General features: G+C 52.5%; 1 protein-coding gene across 10 annotated transcripts in view; it reads right to left on the reverse strand.

The window, feature by feature from the left end:
* Positions 1 to 305: 305 nt before the first annotated feature.
* Positions 306 to 12,961, reverse strand: part of NOS1 (nitric oxide synthase 1) — a 170,402-nt gene continuing 157,746 nt past the window's right edge. For all 10 annotated transcript variants that reach the window (XM_013056573.2, XM_013056571.2, XM_045073742.1 and 7 more), the window contains 9 exons: positions 12,381 to 12,574; positions 10,810 to 10,979; positions 7,731 to 7,941; positions 7,048 to 7,135; positions 5,166 to 5,287; positions 3,929 to 4,077; positions 2,413 to 2,607; positions 1,671 to 1,789; positions 306 to 693 (listed from right to left, as the gene is read on the reverse strand). In XM_013056573.2, coding sequence (XP_012912027.1) covers positions 678 to 693; positions 1,671 to 1,789; positions 2,413 to 2,607; positions 3,929 to 4,077; positions 5,166 to 5,287; positions 7,048 to 7,135; positions 7,731 to 7,941; positions 10,810 to 10,979; positions 12,381 to 12,574 — 1,264 coding nt within the window. In that variant the 3' untranslated portion in view covers positions 306 to 677. The remainder of the gene's footprint in view (positions 694 to 1,670; positions 1,790 to 2,412; positions 2,608 to 3,928; positions 4,078 to 5,165; positions 5,288 to 7,047; positions 7,136 to 7,730; positions 7,942 to 10,809; positions 10,980 to 12,380; positions 12,575 to 12,961) is intronic.

The raw sequence follows: 12,961 nt of genomic DNA on the forward strand, positions 1-12,961 counted from the left end.
CCCTGCCCTTTGTAACCAGGACAATGAGGGTGCCTCCCAGTGTTTCAGGGATGTGAGCATAGACAGAAATTACGGACGTGTGGAGAACCAGGGCACGGTTCTTGGCACTGAAAGTCTGCAGGCCACACGCTGCCACAGGCAAGGGGACAGATGGAGACCCAGGCCTGTCCCACATGTGCATGCATGTGCACACACACACATACACACACACACACACACACACACACACACGACCAGGACGTCATCATAAAAAAGGACAAGGGGGGGCTTCAGCAGCAGAGAGACTGGCTCAGAAGACCCTCCTGACCAGTCCCTGGAGCCTCTCCGGGGGAACCCCAGAGCCACGGCCACGTTCCAGTGATGTCATGCGCCGGGGATCTGCCCTCCTCGGGAAGAGAGGGAGGGGGAAACAGTTTTGTAAGAGCCACTGTGGATTATAAAGGCATTGCATTGTAGCAGGACAACTCAAGGAGAAAACCCAAGAGGGCCAAGGAAACCACCGAGGGGCAAGGACCCAGAAGAGGAAAAACCACAGCGACAGGACGAGAGGGACAGCAGGGGCCACGCGGGGTCCCGGAGGGAAGGTTCAGCAGTGTCCACGCTTAGAAAACCTGCAGCCGCTCCGCGGGGGTGCACGGGACAGCCCCCCTGCCATCCATCTGTGCAAGAGGATCCAGTTAGGAGCTGAAAACCCTGTGGGAAGACAGGGCGGGGAGGGGGTGGGCAGTTAGTGTCCTGGAGGCAAAGCTGAGCTGTTTCCTTACAGAGCCACAGAAAAGCCACTAAGCTCTGGGTTTCACTGTTCCTTCCTCTGCAGGCTCCCCGCCTCAGACAGCACCTGACCCCTAGCTGGGCTCGTCTTGAATGAACGGATGAATTAATGAAGGAATGAAAGAGTGCTTGCTCACCAACACACCCGGCCATAAAGAGGGGCAAAGAAAGGGGCTTTCCGACAGCCAAAGGGGTTGGAATCTGGAAGGTGAGAAAGCCTACCGGACACAACGTATGTTTTGTATGCAGACGGAAAATAATGAGGCTGTTGAGAAATGGGATGTCTTTCCTACGCCACCAAAAATGAGACAACCCAGTTCCTACCTAATTTAACATAAAGGGCACACGGCGGTGGTTTGCAGGCCGTCTGTGGGCAGGCGTGGGTGAGTGCCACTTCCGACCCGGTTGAGAGGTCCCGGCCTTAAGGGGAGGTTTAACTAGTGAGACTCAGTCCAGTTTTGTGGTGCCTCAGACTGTTCCCAGCAATTTCTAGAGGACCAGTGAGGTTGTCAAAATAATACCGGTTGGGATCTGCATGGATGAGAACAGTCTGCGCAATTTGGGGGGTGCGGGAGGTGCTGTAAAAAGGCTGGGAGCAGCGGCTGGGGATACACCTTCCTGAAGACTGGAGACGTCATTCCACTAGGGGGCGCCCCAGGCAGACTCAGGGATCAGAAGCCAGGGCTCAGAATCCCCTGGAGGGCCCCTTAAAAACATCAACCGTGGTTCTCACTCCAGAGTTTTAGAGTCAGCAGGTCTGGAGCGGCCTGTGAATTTGCATTTGTAGCACACCTTCCACTGTGGGAAAGCCAGGGCAAACAAAGAGACATCCCCCAGCCATCAGCACTGGGAAAAGAGGGCTCTGCCCGCCCCTCTCCCCAGGGATGGAGCCAGCTTACTCATCAGTGTCTTTTTTGCTCTCCTCAATGAAGGCAATGGATTCAGATCTAAGGCGGTTGGTCACTTCATATGTTCGCAGGGTGACCCCGAAAATATCCTCATGGTACCGGTTGTCATCCTGGGGGACAGAAATAGCCTTCAAATGCCAGCCAAAGGCAGGAGAGAGACAGACACACTGACAACCTGGAATGGAATGTCCTTGAAAAAGATGGGTTCTAAACAAACAAAGAGCCAGAGCCCCCTGGAAGACCTCTTTATTCCCAGACTGTGCTTCATAAGACCCCATGCCCTAACCCTCCAGGGCTTGGGGTCTCACCAGCCCAGGGTGGCAAAAAACATTTCAGTTCACATCCGAACTGGCACAGCTTGGACAAACCTTTTTGTGCAGTACTCAACCTGGACAACTGCACAGGACAGCGCTGCAGCTTAGTTCTGGGGGCAGGAAGGGTCGGTTTAGGAAGTTTTCTATCCAGTTACCCAGTGGTCCACCCACCTGTTATTTTCACACACCACAGCCCCCATCCATATTTAATACATGCACCTGCACACCCAACACCCAGTCCTCCTCCTCCTCTCTCATCTATGGTTGGGGACCACAGGTATCCTCTACCTCGAGCCATAAATGGGAGAATGGGAGCAGGTGGGGATGTCATCATGGCCCCTCTAATCACTGAGACAGGTGGGGTGAGGAAGAGGAGACAGGAACCGGATGCTGAGAAAGGGATCCAAGAGGCCACTCACCCTCAGTCTGCTGATGAACACGCCCGCATCCTCCGCTGAGAGTTTCCCCTGCTGGGTCATGATGCGCTGGATGGCTTTGAGGACATCAGCGGCCATGGTGACGTCCCCGCAGACATAGATGTGGCCCCCTTGCTCCTGCAGGGCTCGGTACACCGGTTCTGCTAGCTGTTCCTGCAGGATGTCCTGCACGTACTTCTGCAGGGGGCAGCAAGAGCTGTGAGAAGGAGCTGGATCCTGGGCAGCAGCACACTACCCGCCCCCGGGACAGCAGAGCCTGACATAGGTGACCCAGGGGAGCAGGAGGAGCGAGGAAGAGAGGGAAAGCTGATCCGAGCGTGTGTGAGTGAGCTGCCCCTGTGCTGGAGCTCAGCAGGGCTGAGGACCCTGGAAAGGGTCATGCGCAACACGCTCCAGAGCCATAACCCAGTGGGGCATAGGGTGGGTTCACAATCTACCCACTCCCTGTCCGATGGCCAAAGGTCCCCCAGGGTGTTGACCCCTGTACTCTGATAGATGCTGGCTTCAGCCTATGCTGGGGTGCCAGAGAGGCAAGACAGCAGGAGATGGGGGAGGCGAGGGGCTCTCAGCTTTCACCTGTGCAAAGCCTGCTGCTGTACAACAGCTGGAGTAGAAGGTGGGCTAAGAGAAAGTGGGGTAGGCACGGGGGGGGGTGTCCAAATCAGCCTCTGGGGGATTTGCCCTATCTGTTCAGGATGCCTTTCACTTGTCTAGGAAACTCCCCTGGGGTGAGGCGGACATGCAGCTGGTAGGTCTTGGCACGGCTGTCCTGCTTGTAAAGACACTGGGGCACTTCCACACCAGCTACCAAAGGGCCCCTGCCCACCCACTGACAGCCCACCCCACCCCAGCTCTCCCGGCCCCTTTCCTGGGACCCCTCTGGATCTCCCCCAGATCCAGGAGGAGCACGCTCCAGCCCCACGGCCTGTGTCCGTATTTTGACTTTGTGCCTCTTGGGGACTGTTACTTTTTTTTTTTTTAGTTCGTATTTTAAAAATATTTGTATTTTGGTAAGATACGGAAATCATTTCATGTACCATTCAACCATTTTCAAGTGAACAATTTAGTGGCATTTTGTGCACCACTATCTTGTGCAACCAGCGTCCTATCTGGTCCTAGAACTTATTCATCACCCCCAAAGGAAATTCTGTACCTAGGAGCAGTCATTCCCATTCCCCTGTCGCCACAGCCGCTGGTAACCCCAGATCTGCTCTCCGTCTCTACGGAGTCGGCTGTTCTGGATAGTTCACATAAGTGGCATCCTATAATATGGGCCACTAGATATTTTAAACTGATATTTCTATGCTCCTGCTTCCTGAAGCACAGAGAGACGCCCCAGAGGAGAATTCAGACTAGGTGAGGGGGTGCCCAGGGGGGTGGGAGCGCATGCGCGTACAAGCATGCGTGCGCATGCGCGTATCTGGGGCTGCGGGGCGGGGACAGTGCACGGCCCGGGAACAGTGCACGGCCCCGGGACAGTGCACGGGCCAGAAGTTACCTTTGGTTTGTCTGGCTCTCGGGAGTAGGCCGTGTAAAGTTCTCGGAAGACCCCCTTGTTCTTGGCCTGCAGAGTCTCCTCTCTGTAGATGTGGTCTGTCTTGGATTGCCGGCACCCGAACACCAGGACCATGGGGCAGGGGCTCATTCCTGAGGACCAGAAAGATCTCACGTTGCTCACACCTCCTCAGATGCCCGATTTGGGGGGGGGGGTGGCTGGTGGAGCCAGGAGAGGGCGCTGGGAACCTTCACGCGTGCCACAGGGATAGAGCACACGAACCCTGGGACAAGTGGGGTCTATGTATTTGCACACATGTACACCCACGTCTACACGCGCATGCCCCTGCTCACACCGAGCAAAGTTGGTGAAGGGTGAAGGGTGTTCAGATTTTAGCAGACCTCCTTTCTCTGGGTCTCAATCCCTCCTGCTGCCCCAATGGCTACTTAGCAGCCCATCCCCGACTACTGGGTCATGCTGAAAGACCAGACCATGGAGCCAGGTTCAAATTCCAGCTCTGTCTGACGAGGAGAACTTGGCTTTCTATGTGCCCATTTCCGCAGGTACAGAGCACAAGTTATCACAGCATCTACCTGCTAGGGTTACTCTGAGACCTAAAGCATTAGAGCCCAGTGAATATACAGTGACTCCTTCATCGATGTTAGCTATTCTGCCAGAATGACTGCTCCATGGGGTAGCTTTTTTTTTTTTCTCTTGCTGTGTGTCTGTCTTGTCTAGTGCTGTCCCTTGACACCTACACCGATGCTTGGCATTTATTAGCCGCTCAACAAATCCCTGGCCAATGCACACCTCAGCTGTGGGTTTCCTTCTCTCTCTTCCCGAAGCTGATCTGCTGTGTCTCTCACACAGCAAAGCCTGCTCTGGAATAATAGCCTTTGGGACAATCCCATAAACATACACACGTTTGATAAGGCTTAATGTTTACTCTCCTAGGGCTGCTTGAATTTGCAGAGGGGTCCTATCTTAACAAAGAAATGTCTTCTGGGGATGGAATTTCGGGCCCTAGAACAAGCTATGTGGGAGACTGGTTGGGACAGGTCCTTTGAAGCATAACCATGAACTTCAGCCCTGGGTCAGGTCAGTACCATGAGCCCCCTTCCCTCCGCCAGGGAGAGAAGCAGGGGAGAGAGAGCTCCCTCATTCCTCCAAGTGGCTGAGACACAGGTGGGGCTGCCTGGGCAGGGTGGACATCGCTGGGCTGCTGAATTGCAACACCCACCTTTGTGTTGGATGTCAAATTGCCGTTGTTGCCAGAAGCTTCGGAAAGGGGCAATGCCAGTGCCTGGGCCAATGAGGATGCAGGGCACTTGGGGATTTCGGGGCAGGTGGAAGCTGGGTGCTCTGGAGAAGAAGGAGAGAATCAGAGGGCTTGCTGCGCTCAAGTCCGATGAAGGGTGGCTGGGTCTTTGGTAGACCAGAAGGCCGTCGCAATAACCCAGCGGGATTGCACTCTCCGGCTGGGGTCGGGTGCCCCTTATCAGGGTGACAGGCTACATGGATTTGGGGAATTCCCAAAAGAGGAGGTCCTTGGGGTCTGGCTGCCACTCCAGTTCCCAATTTTCCTCATTGCTGAGCTAAGCCACAAAGGGCAGTGGGATCGTTTCAACCCAGGGTTTCCAGACCTCAGGACTGCTGACAACATTTGGGGCTTCACACTTCTCTGCCGTGGGGGTGTCCTGTGCATCGTAGGCTACAGAGCAGCACTCCGGGTCTCCCACCTCCTAGAGGCCAGGAGCACCCTGTAACTGGGACAAAAATCTCTGCAGATGTTGCCACGTGTGCCCTGAAGGGGAGCACCGCCCTGTACTGAGAACCGTGGATTTAGCCCACAGTGAGGCTAAATCGGGGAGCAGATTTCATCGTACAGAAGAATCCCCAGGCGGTGTTAAAAGTACACAGTCCTGGGCAGTGGAGCAAGTCTGGGCTCAGGACCCTGCATTTTTGAGACACCGCGGGGGATTCTGACACTCAGGGCAGGTGCACCATCCCATCAACACCCCAGTCTCAACAGCTGAGAAAAATCAGCGGTCAAGACCACTGCTGAGGTACAGAAGTCACTGGCTGACATAGCAGGACCCTCCAAGGGGCCCACGGGCTCAGCCAGAGCCTCAGGGTGAAAAACATTTTGAGCTGTATTTTTTATCTGATGGTGGTAAGGACACATTCAATGAAATCTACCCTCTTCACAAAATTTTTAAGTGCACGATACAGTACTGTTCATCGTAGGCAGGAGTGTCCTTTAAAACTGAGCTTAGGGGGCGCCTGCGTGGCTCAATGGGTTAAAGCCTCTGCCTCGGCTCAGGTCATGGTCCCAGGGTCCTGGGATTGAGCCCCACATCGGGCTCTCTGCTCAGCGGGGAGCCTGCTCCCCCTCCCCCCTCGCCTGCCTCTCCGTCTACTTGTGATCTCTGTCTGTCAAATAAATAAACAAAATCTTTAAAAAAAATAAAACTGAGTTTGGACAGCAGGGGTTGGTTGGGGGGGACGCCTGGGTGGCGTCTGTCTTCAGCTCAGGTCATGATCTTCGAGTCCTGGGATGCTTCTTGCTCAGCGGGGAGTCTGCTTCTCTCTCTGCTCCTCACCCCGCTAGTGCTCTGTCTCCAATAAATAAAATCTTAAAATAACAAAAACAAAAACAAAAAAACCCCAACCAGCTGAGTTTGGGAGGAAGAGCTCTGATTGAAGGGATGAGGGTTTGGATCTTCCCCATCTCTGAGACAGCGGGAACAGATAGGGTAGCTGGGAGACAGCGGAGAGAATTTCCGCTGGTCTGCAGATTTCAGGAAAGCGAATGCTGCATTTACTGTGTTGTCTACTGTACCCCAGCCTCTAGCACAGTACATGCACTTGATAAATATTCATTGCATCGACCTGACTTTGACTGTGTGGGGTGGGGCGGGAGGAGGTACCTGCTTAGCTGTTGCTGTGTTGCCCATCCCGCGATCCTATTAACTTAACATCTTGGAGGGATACAAGAGTGTTGATCTCCATTCCGTCTGACTCAGCCATCTCTCCAGAACCCATGAGGCTGGTCCACCCAGACCAGCTCACGAGTACACAGATTTGGGACAACTGCTCGTTTCTCCGCATTTGCCACTCACCCTCTCACGAAACACGGGACTACTTCGTCAGCCTGTATCCGGTTGAGCCAGGAGGAGCACACGCCGTGGTGAATTGGTCCTTCTCCATCTGGCAGAATAATCAGGCTGGTCTGGCGCGCCTACTGCCCCCAGGGTTCCCCGCCACTGGCTTCCCCCCTCCCTCGGGTGCGGAAGCTCACGGCCCTATGCCAAGTTTCTGCCTTGGAATTCCCTGTCTGGATCCCTTCCTCTGAAGGGGAAGAGGGAATGATGAAACCCTGAGAAACTGCCCAGGATTCCCATGGGGGAGGGTGGGTTGGATTCAGACCCCGCCTACTGAAAAGGTCTCGGTCAATGTGATCCCAGCGACCGTCCCAGTCCAGGATCCGGGTCTTGGAGCTCCCTCAGGCACCATGCATTCTAATTGCTTTATCAAGGAGGGAAGATATGGGAGACAAATGCTAGGAGACAAAAGCGCTCTCAGGCTTGGGGAGCAGAGGAAGCTTTCAAGGGCACATCTTCCTTCCCTCCTGATTCTGCACAGGGTTGGCTCTGCCTAAGGGGACAGTTTCCCTGTCCTGCTTCTTTCCCCAGTTCCTGGCCTCGAAGTGGGTCTCCTCTCAGGACTTTGGGATATGGCAGCCCCGCAGAGGCCCCCGGGGGGCAAATGCAGACCCGGAGGCTCTCCCAGGGCCTCTGCCCACCTCGGGTGCGGTAGGAGACAATGGCCACGGTGAGGTGCACCTCGTCGGGGTACATGTCTGGGGAGGAGCTGATGGAATAGTAGCGGGGCTGCAGCAGGGACAGCTGGGTCAGGAGCAGGGTGGACGGCATCTGGATGGACGGGAACTCCTCCAGCACCTCCACGATGGTGGGGTTCTTGCCCCATTTCCATTCCTCGTATTCCTGTAAGCCCTGTGCCAAGGAGAGGGATGGAGAACTTACACCCTGCTCTGGGTACACACTTCCAGTGGGGGCAACAGAACATCCGGGGAAGAAAGTCAGGAGAGGGCGCCTGGATGGCTCAGTATGTTAAAGCCTCCGACTTCGGCTCAGGTCATGATCTCGGGGTCCTGGGATTGGGTCCCGCGTCGGGCTCTCTGCTCAGCGGGGAGCCTGCTTCCCCCCTGCCTCTGCCTGCCTCTCTGCCTACTTGTGATCTCTCTGTCAAATAAATAAATAAAATCTTAAAAAAAAAAAAAAAAGAAAGTCGAGAGAAGGAAGAATACCTAACACTCACACAGTAGTAACTCCACACCAGGTCTTAATTCTTACGACTTTATACAATAAGTAAGACTGCTGTCCCTATTTTATAGCAGGGAAAACTGACAATTACAGAGGCTCTTTGGCTTGGAGGCAGTGATTCTGGGTTTGAATCTAGGTCGGGGGTGGCAAAAGGTCAATGTGGCTTACTACCTATTTGCAGGGCTCATGAGCTAAGACCTGTTTTTACATGGTTTGTTGGGGAAAAGGAGAAAAAGAAGGATACTATTTCATGACACAAGAATGTGATATGAAATTTGAATTTCTGTGCCTACAAATACGATCGGATTGGAACCCAGCCATGCCAACTCACTTAGGTAACGTCTATGCTGTTGGGCTATAAATGGTGGAGTTTAAGAGTTGTGATACAGACCTCACGGACTGTGAGCCTAAAATATTTACTACCAGGCTCTTTATGGAAAAAGATTGCTGACACCTGTTCTAGGGGGTGTGAGTGCCTAACCATAATTGGTCCCGCCATATGCAAACATCAAGAGAGAAGCACTGTGGAGAGAGTCATGATTTGGCGGTATGGAATGCAGACCTGGGACCTGTGAGTTTGCACACCTGGAGATGCATCGGCAGAGAGCATAGGTCAAGTTCAAGATGGTGAATGACAGCCCCAAAGGAAAAGGTTCGAGTGTGGAGGCCCACAGTCAGGGTTTGTGGCCAGCAAAACTCAGCTGCTACCAGGGAACAGAGAAACTCTCTGGGGCTTTGGAATTGTGTTTTCCTACTTCGAAGCTGCTTTGGGCAGACCCCGATTGCATGTAAGAGGCTCAGATTTTGAGGAGTAAAGTACTGTATTATAAGTATGGTATAATAAAGCTTTCCTCCATGTCCCTCAAGATCATTCTTGCCTTATTGATAGGGTATGGCATCCTTGAGAACGTGCCTCCCAGACCTCCAGCCTCACTGACCTCGAGCTGCAGGGGAACCATCAGCCAAGAGCCTCAGGAATTGCGCTCTGAAATGGACATCCACGGGAAACAGACATGGTTCACCCGTGCTGGTCCTTCCTAAGGCTGTGGCTGCAGCTCCGGATGTTTCCACTCACACATCCTTCTCTGTCCTGCACTCAGAGTCAGACTGGTTGGAGCTCTGATGGTTCTCTGTCTTGTCGGACTCCTGCCCATTTTCCCCTCCCACGGGTGTTTCCCTTAATCAAAATCCTTGATCATTTAATCCTACCTTGGAGTTTCTGCTCTTTGGAAGAAACGGGCTAATATGTACAGATTATGGGCTAAGGCGTACAGTTTATCAAATTCTACTTGAAATTGTCCCATGAAATCTCTGGTCCCTCTAAAAGTAGCTCCTCCCTTTAATTTTAATTAAAACTTTAAAGTTATATATGTACATCATGTACAAAGGTAAACAATTCTGTGATGCTTACTGATGAAAATTAATGCTCCACTTCTCCAATCTGTTCCCAGTTCCCCAGAGTGAATTACTTAATCTAGTGTTCCTTTTCACGTCTGTTTTCTCATGTCTAAATATAGCCGACCCTCCAACAACATGGGTTTGGTCCCATATTGGGTCCACTTATATGCAATTTTTTTTTTGATGAATATAATAGAAGACTGTAAATGAATTTTCTCTTCCTTATGATTTTCTTAACAATTTCTTTTCTCTAGCTTACTTTATGGTAAGAATATAGTATATCATACATAAAACAAGCAAAATATGTGTTAATCAATTGTTTATGTTATTGGTAAGGCTTCTGGTCAACAGTAGGCTACCTTAGTGGTTAAGTTTTGGGGCAGTCAAAAGTTGTATGTAGATTTTCTACTGCACAGGGGGTCAGCACCCCAGTTCCCACATTGCTCAAGGGCCAGCTGTAATATACATTCTTTGAAATTAGTACCTTCCTGTCTTCCCATCATTCGTCTCTCTCCTGGACAGCAGAAGAAAGCTAAGCCATCCTTTGCTGATGGCTTGCTTAGCGGGGAGGAGCCCCCACTGGGAGAAGTGTGGGTGGTCCTCCTGGGTAGGAATCATACTGAGCAAAATTTTGTGGCAGGTTGGGGCAAGCGAGTCCTAGGTTTCAAAGCAAGGATGGTAGAAATGTTTGATGCATTTTACCATCTGAGGGCTTCCTCTATCTTGCAGGTCCTACCAATAGCTCCTTCGTGTTGGGAAAGGCCTCTCTCTAAAACAGGGCACTATGGGATTCTTTTTTCTTTCTGTTCCTTCTAAGCATGGGCTCAGATGGAGCTAAGGGAAGCTCAGGAGTTCCCAAGGAAGGAGGAACAAGAGTTAGAAAAGGAATCTCTACCGGCCCAGAGAGCTCTGAGATTCAACAGGGCGACCGTTGTTCCGTCAGACCTTAGTTAGCACGAGGGGAGATGGTGAGGACAAGCCAAAATGCACTAGCCAATATGGCGTCCCCCTGCAAACGAAAAACGAGGAACTCTTGCTCCACGCTGCCATCTTCTGGACAACTGTTGTAACAGCTATATCGCTCTCCAGGGACCAGGACAGGAAAGATGCCCTGGGGGTTGTAGGAAGCCAGGGACCCACCTTGCTGAGGACCAGCAGACGCTGCTTCTCCTTCTCGCTGGTGGCCAGGGAGGCAAACTGCTGCAGCTGCAGCGGCGTCGGGGGCGTGGTGATGTCCAGGTAGTACTTGAAGGCCTGGAAGATGGTGCAGGGCGGGAGGCGGTGCTCGTCTGTCCAGTTACTGATGACTCCTATGGAGGTACAATGGACATGAGGGGTGGATGGGGGGAGGAAAGTCTGAGCTCCAAGGGCTTGGGTCCAAGTCAGGAAGGCCAGATTTGTTCCTGGGGTGGGTGAGCCAAGCAACCCCTTGGCTTGTCACCTTCCATGTCCCACATCTAGACCCAGGCTTCTCGGGACCATGGGATCACCTCATGCACGCAAGGAGCAGATCCAAAATCAATTGTGCAAATTAGTTCAAAAATTAAAAACATGAACCAACATTAAAATAGCATGAGACAGTCCATCTCTGGTGTTTTATGCAGTGAGCCCCCCACTGAGCACGAGCTAGGAGTCTATTTTGGTTCTGTCTGCCCTCTCATGGTATTGGCCTCTCAAACCCCTAAGTGGGATTCCAGCATTTAAAATGACAAACATGCCTAACACTTTGCTAGCACTTTCTATATGCCAAGTGCTATTCTCAGCACTTTATATTATTAACTCACTTAGTCCGCACAACAATTCTAGGTGGTGGGTGCTATTTTTATTCCCACTTTGCAACTGAGAAAAAAGGGAAGCACAGAGAGGTCAAGGAATCTGCCCAAGGTCACACAGCTCATAAGTGTGAAGTCAGGCAGTCCTGTCCCAGATCTTGTTCTAACTATTACGCTGTACTCCCGTATAATTTTCCATTGGATATAGTCCTACACACAGTATCTGCTTTAAGGGGCTCAATCCAAGATAAAAAGTGTTGCTCCAACACAAAGGAAGAGCCGGCTGGGTTGGATTTATTAATATAAAGAATTATCTCCCCAAAGCGGTATCTCCCAAAGGACTTTTCAGTGGGGCTTTGACCGCATGCTATTTCCACACTCTGCCCTGACCATACACTCCAGCTCCTTTGTGAAGGTGACAGGTCACCATGTCTTGGGCTGTCAGGTGGTTACTGGTTACCGTGGTTACTGGTACCTGAGCCCTGAGCTCACCTGTGCCTCCTGAAATGAAGCCCTGAGGCCTATTTGCCTTTAAAATTCTTCAATGAGAAGGTCAGGGATGGTCCCTAAAACAAACTGGAACCCGATCTAATGATGACTCAACCTTGAGAGCGCCATCGAGTTGCATGTAGTGCCTCTTGATTTTAAGAGGAGGGAGGGGTACACATCGGCGGCTGTTCATTGGTGGGCAGTGAGGCGGGGTGATGGACGGCCGAAGCCCCTCCTAGGGATGCTATGGATGTCCTAGCATCAGGGACACTGGGTCAGCCAGTTGGGCCAAGGTGGTTCAGCCATGAGAAAGGAGGAGTCTCAGGAAGTGACAGAGACCCTCGTTGGAGGTGACAGAGACCCACTCTCCCCGACCTGGACTGGCGACTGGGAAGAAGGATGGGTCTCCTTTTCCCCAGACACCGGGGCACCCCACCCTGCCGTAGGTACCCAAAGCTGTGTTCCGCTCCTCCAGCAGCTCCACCTTCACCAGCTGGTTGACCGGGGGCGCGTCCTCCAGCCGCTCGATCAGGGCATTCACGAGGTCCTCGCGGTTGCCCGGGAAGACGCCCAAGTGGTCCCCAGGCTGGTACTGCAGCTCCTGATTCCCGTTGGTGTGCAGACGCACGAAGATGGTTGATCGGCTGGAGGGAAAGGTGGGGAGCAGTCAGAGAAGAGTCACCAGCTACTGCTTCCTTTCTTTGCTCCTTTGTCTCTTTTTGTGGTTGCAATCCCCCTCCTTTCCATTCTCCATGAGGCCCACGCCAGGAGACCTCTACCCCCATCATTCCACACCATGGCTTTTAGCAGGTCCCCCGTGAGCTTCTCTGCAAATCCAATGCCAATGCCATGGCATTCATCTTGCTCATGGAACCAGCACTGGACGTGGCTGGTCTCTTCCTCTTCAAATCCCTTCTCCTGGGTTCTGGCACCCCAGCTCTCCCAATCTTCATTACTTTGGCAGTTCCTTCTCATCTCCCCAAACTCTGGGCACCAGAGCCCCTCAGGGTTCAGTTCAGTCCTCAGATTCC

This window comes from Mustela putorius, unplaced genomic scaffold, assembly GCF_011764305.1.
Source record: "Mustela putorius furo isolate JIRA1106 unplaced genomic scaffold, ASM1176430v1.1 tig00537248_pilon_pilon_pilon, whole genome shotgun sequence".
Classification (NCBI taxonomy): Eukaryota; Metazoa; Chordata; class Mammalia; order Carnivora; family Mustelidae; genus Mustela; species Mustela putorius.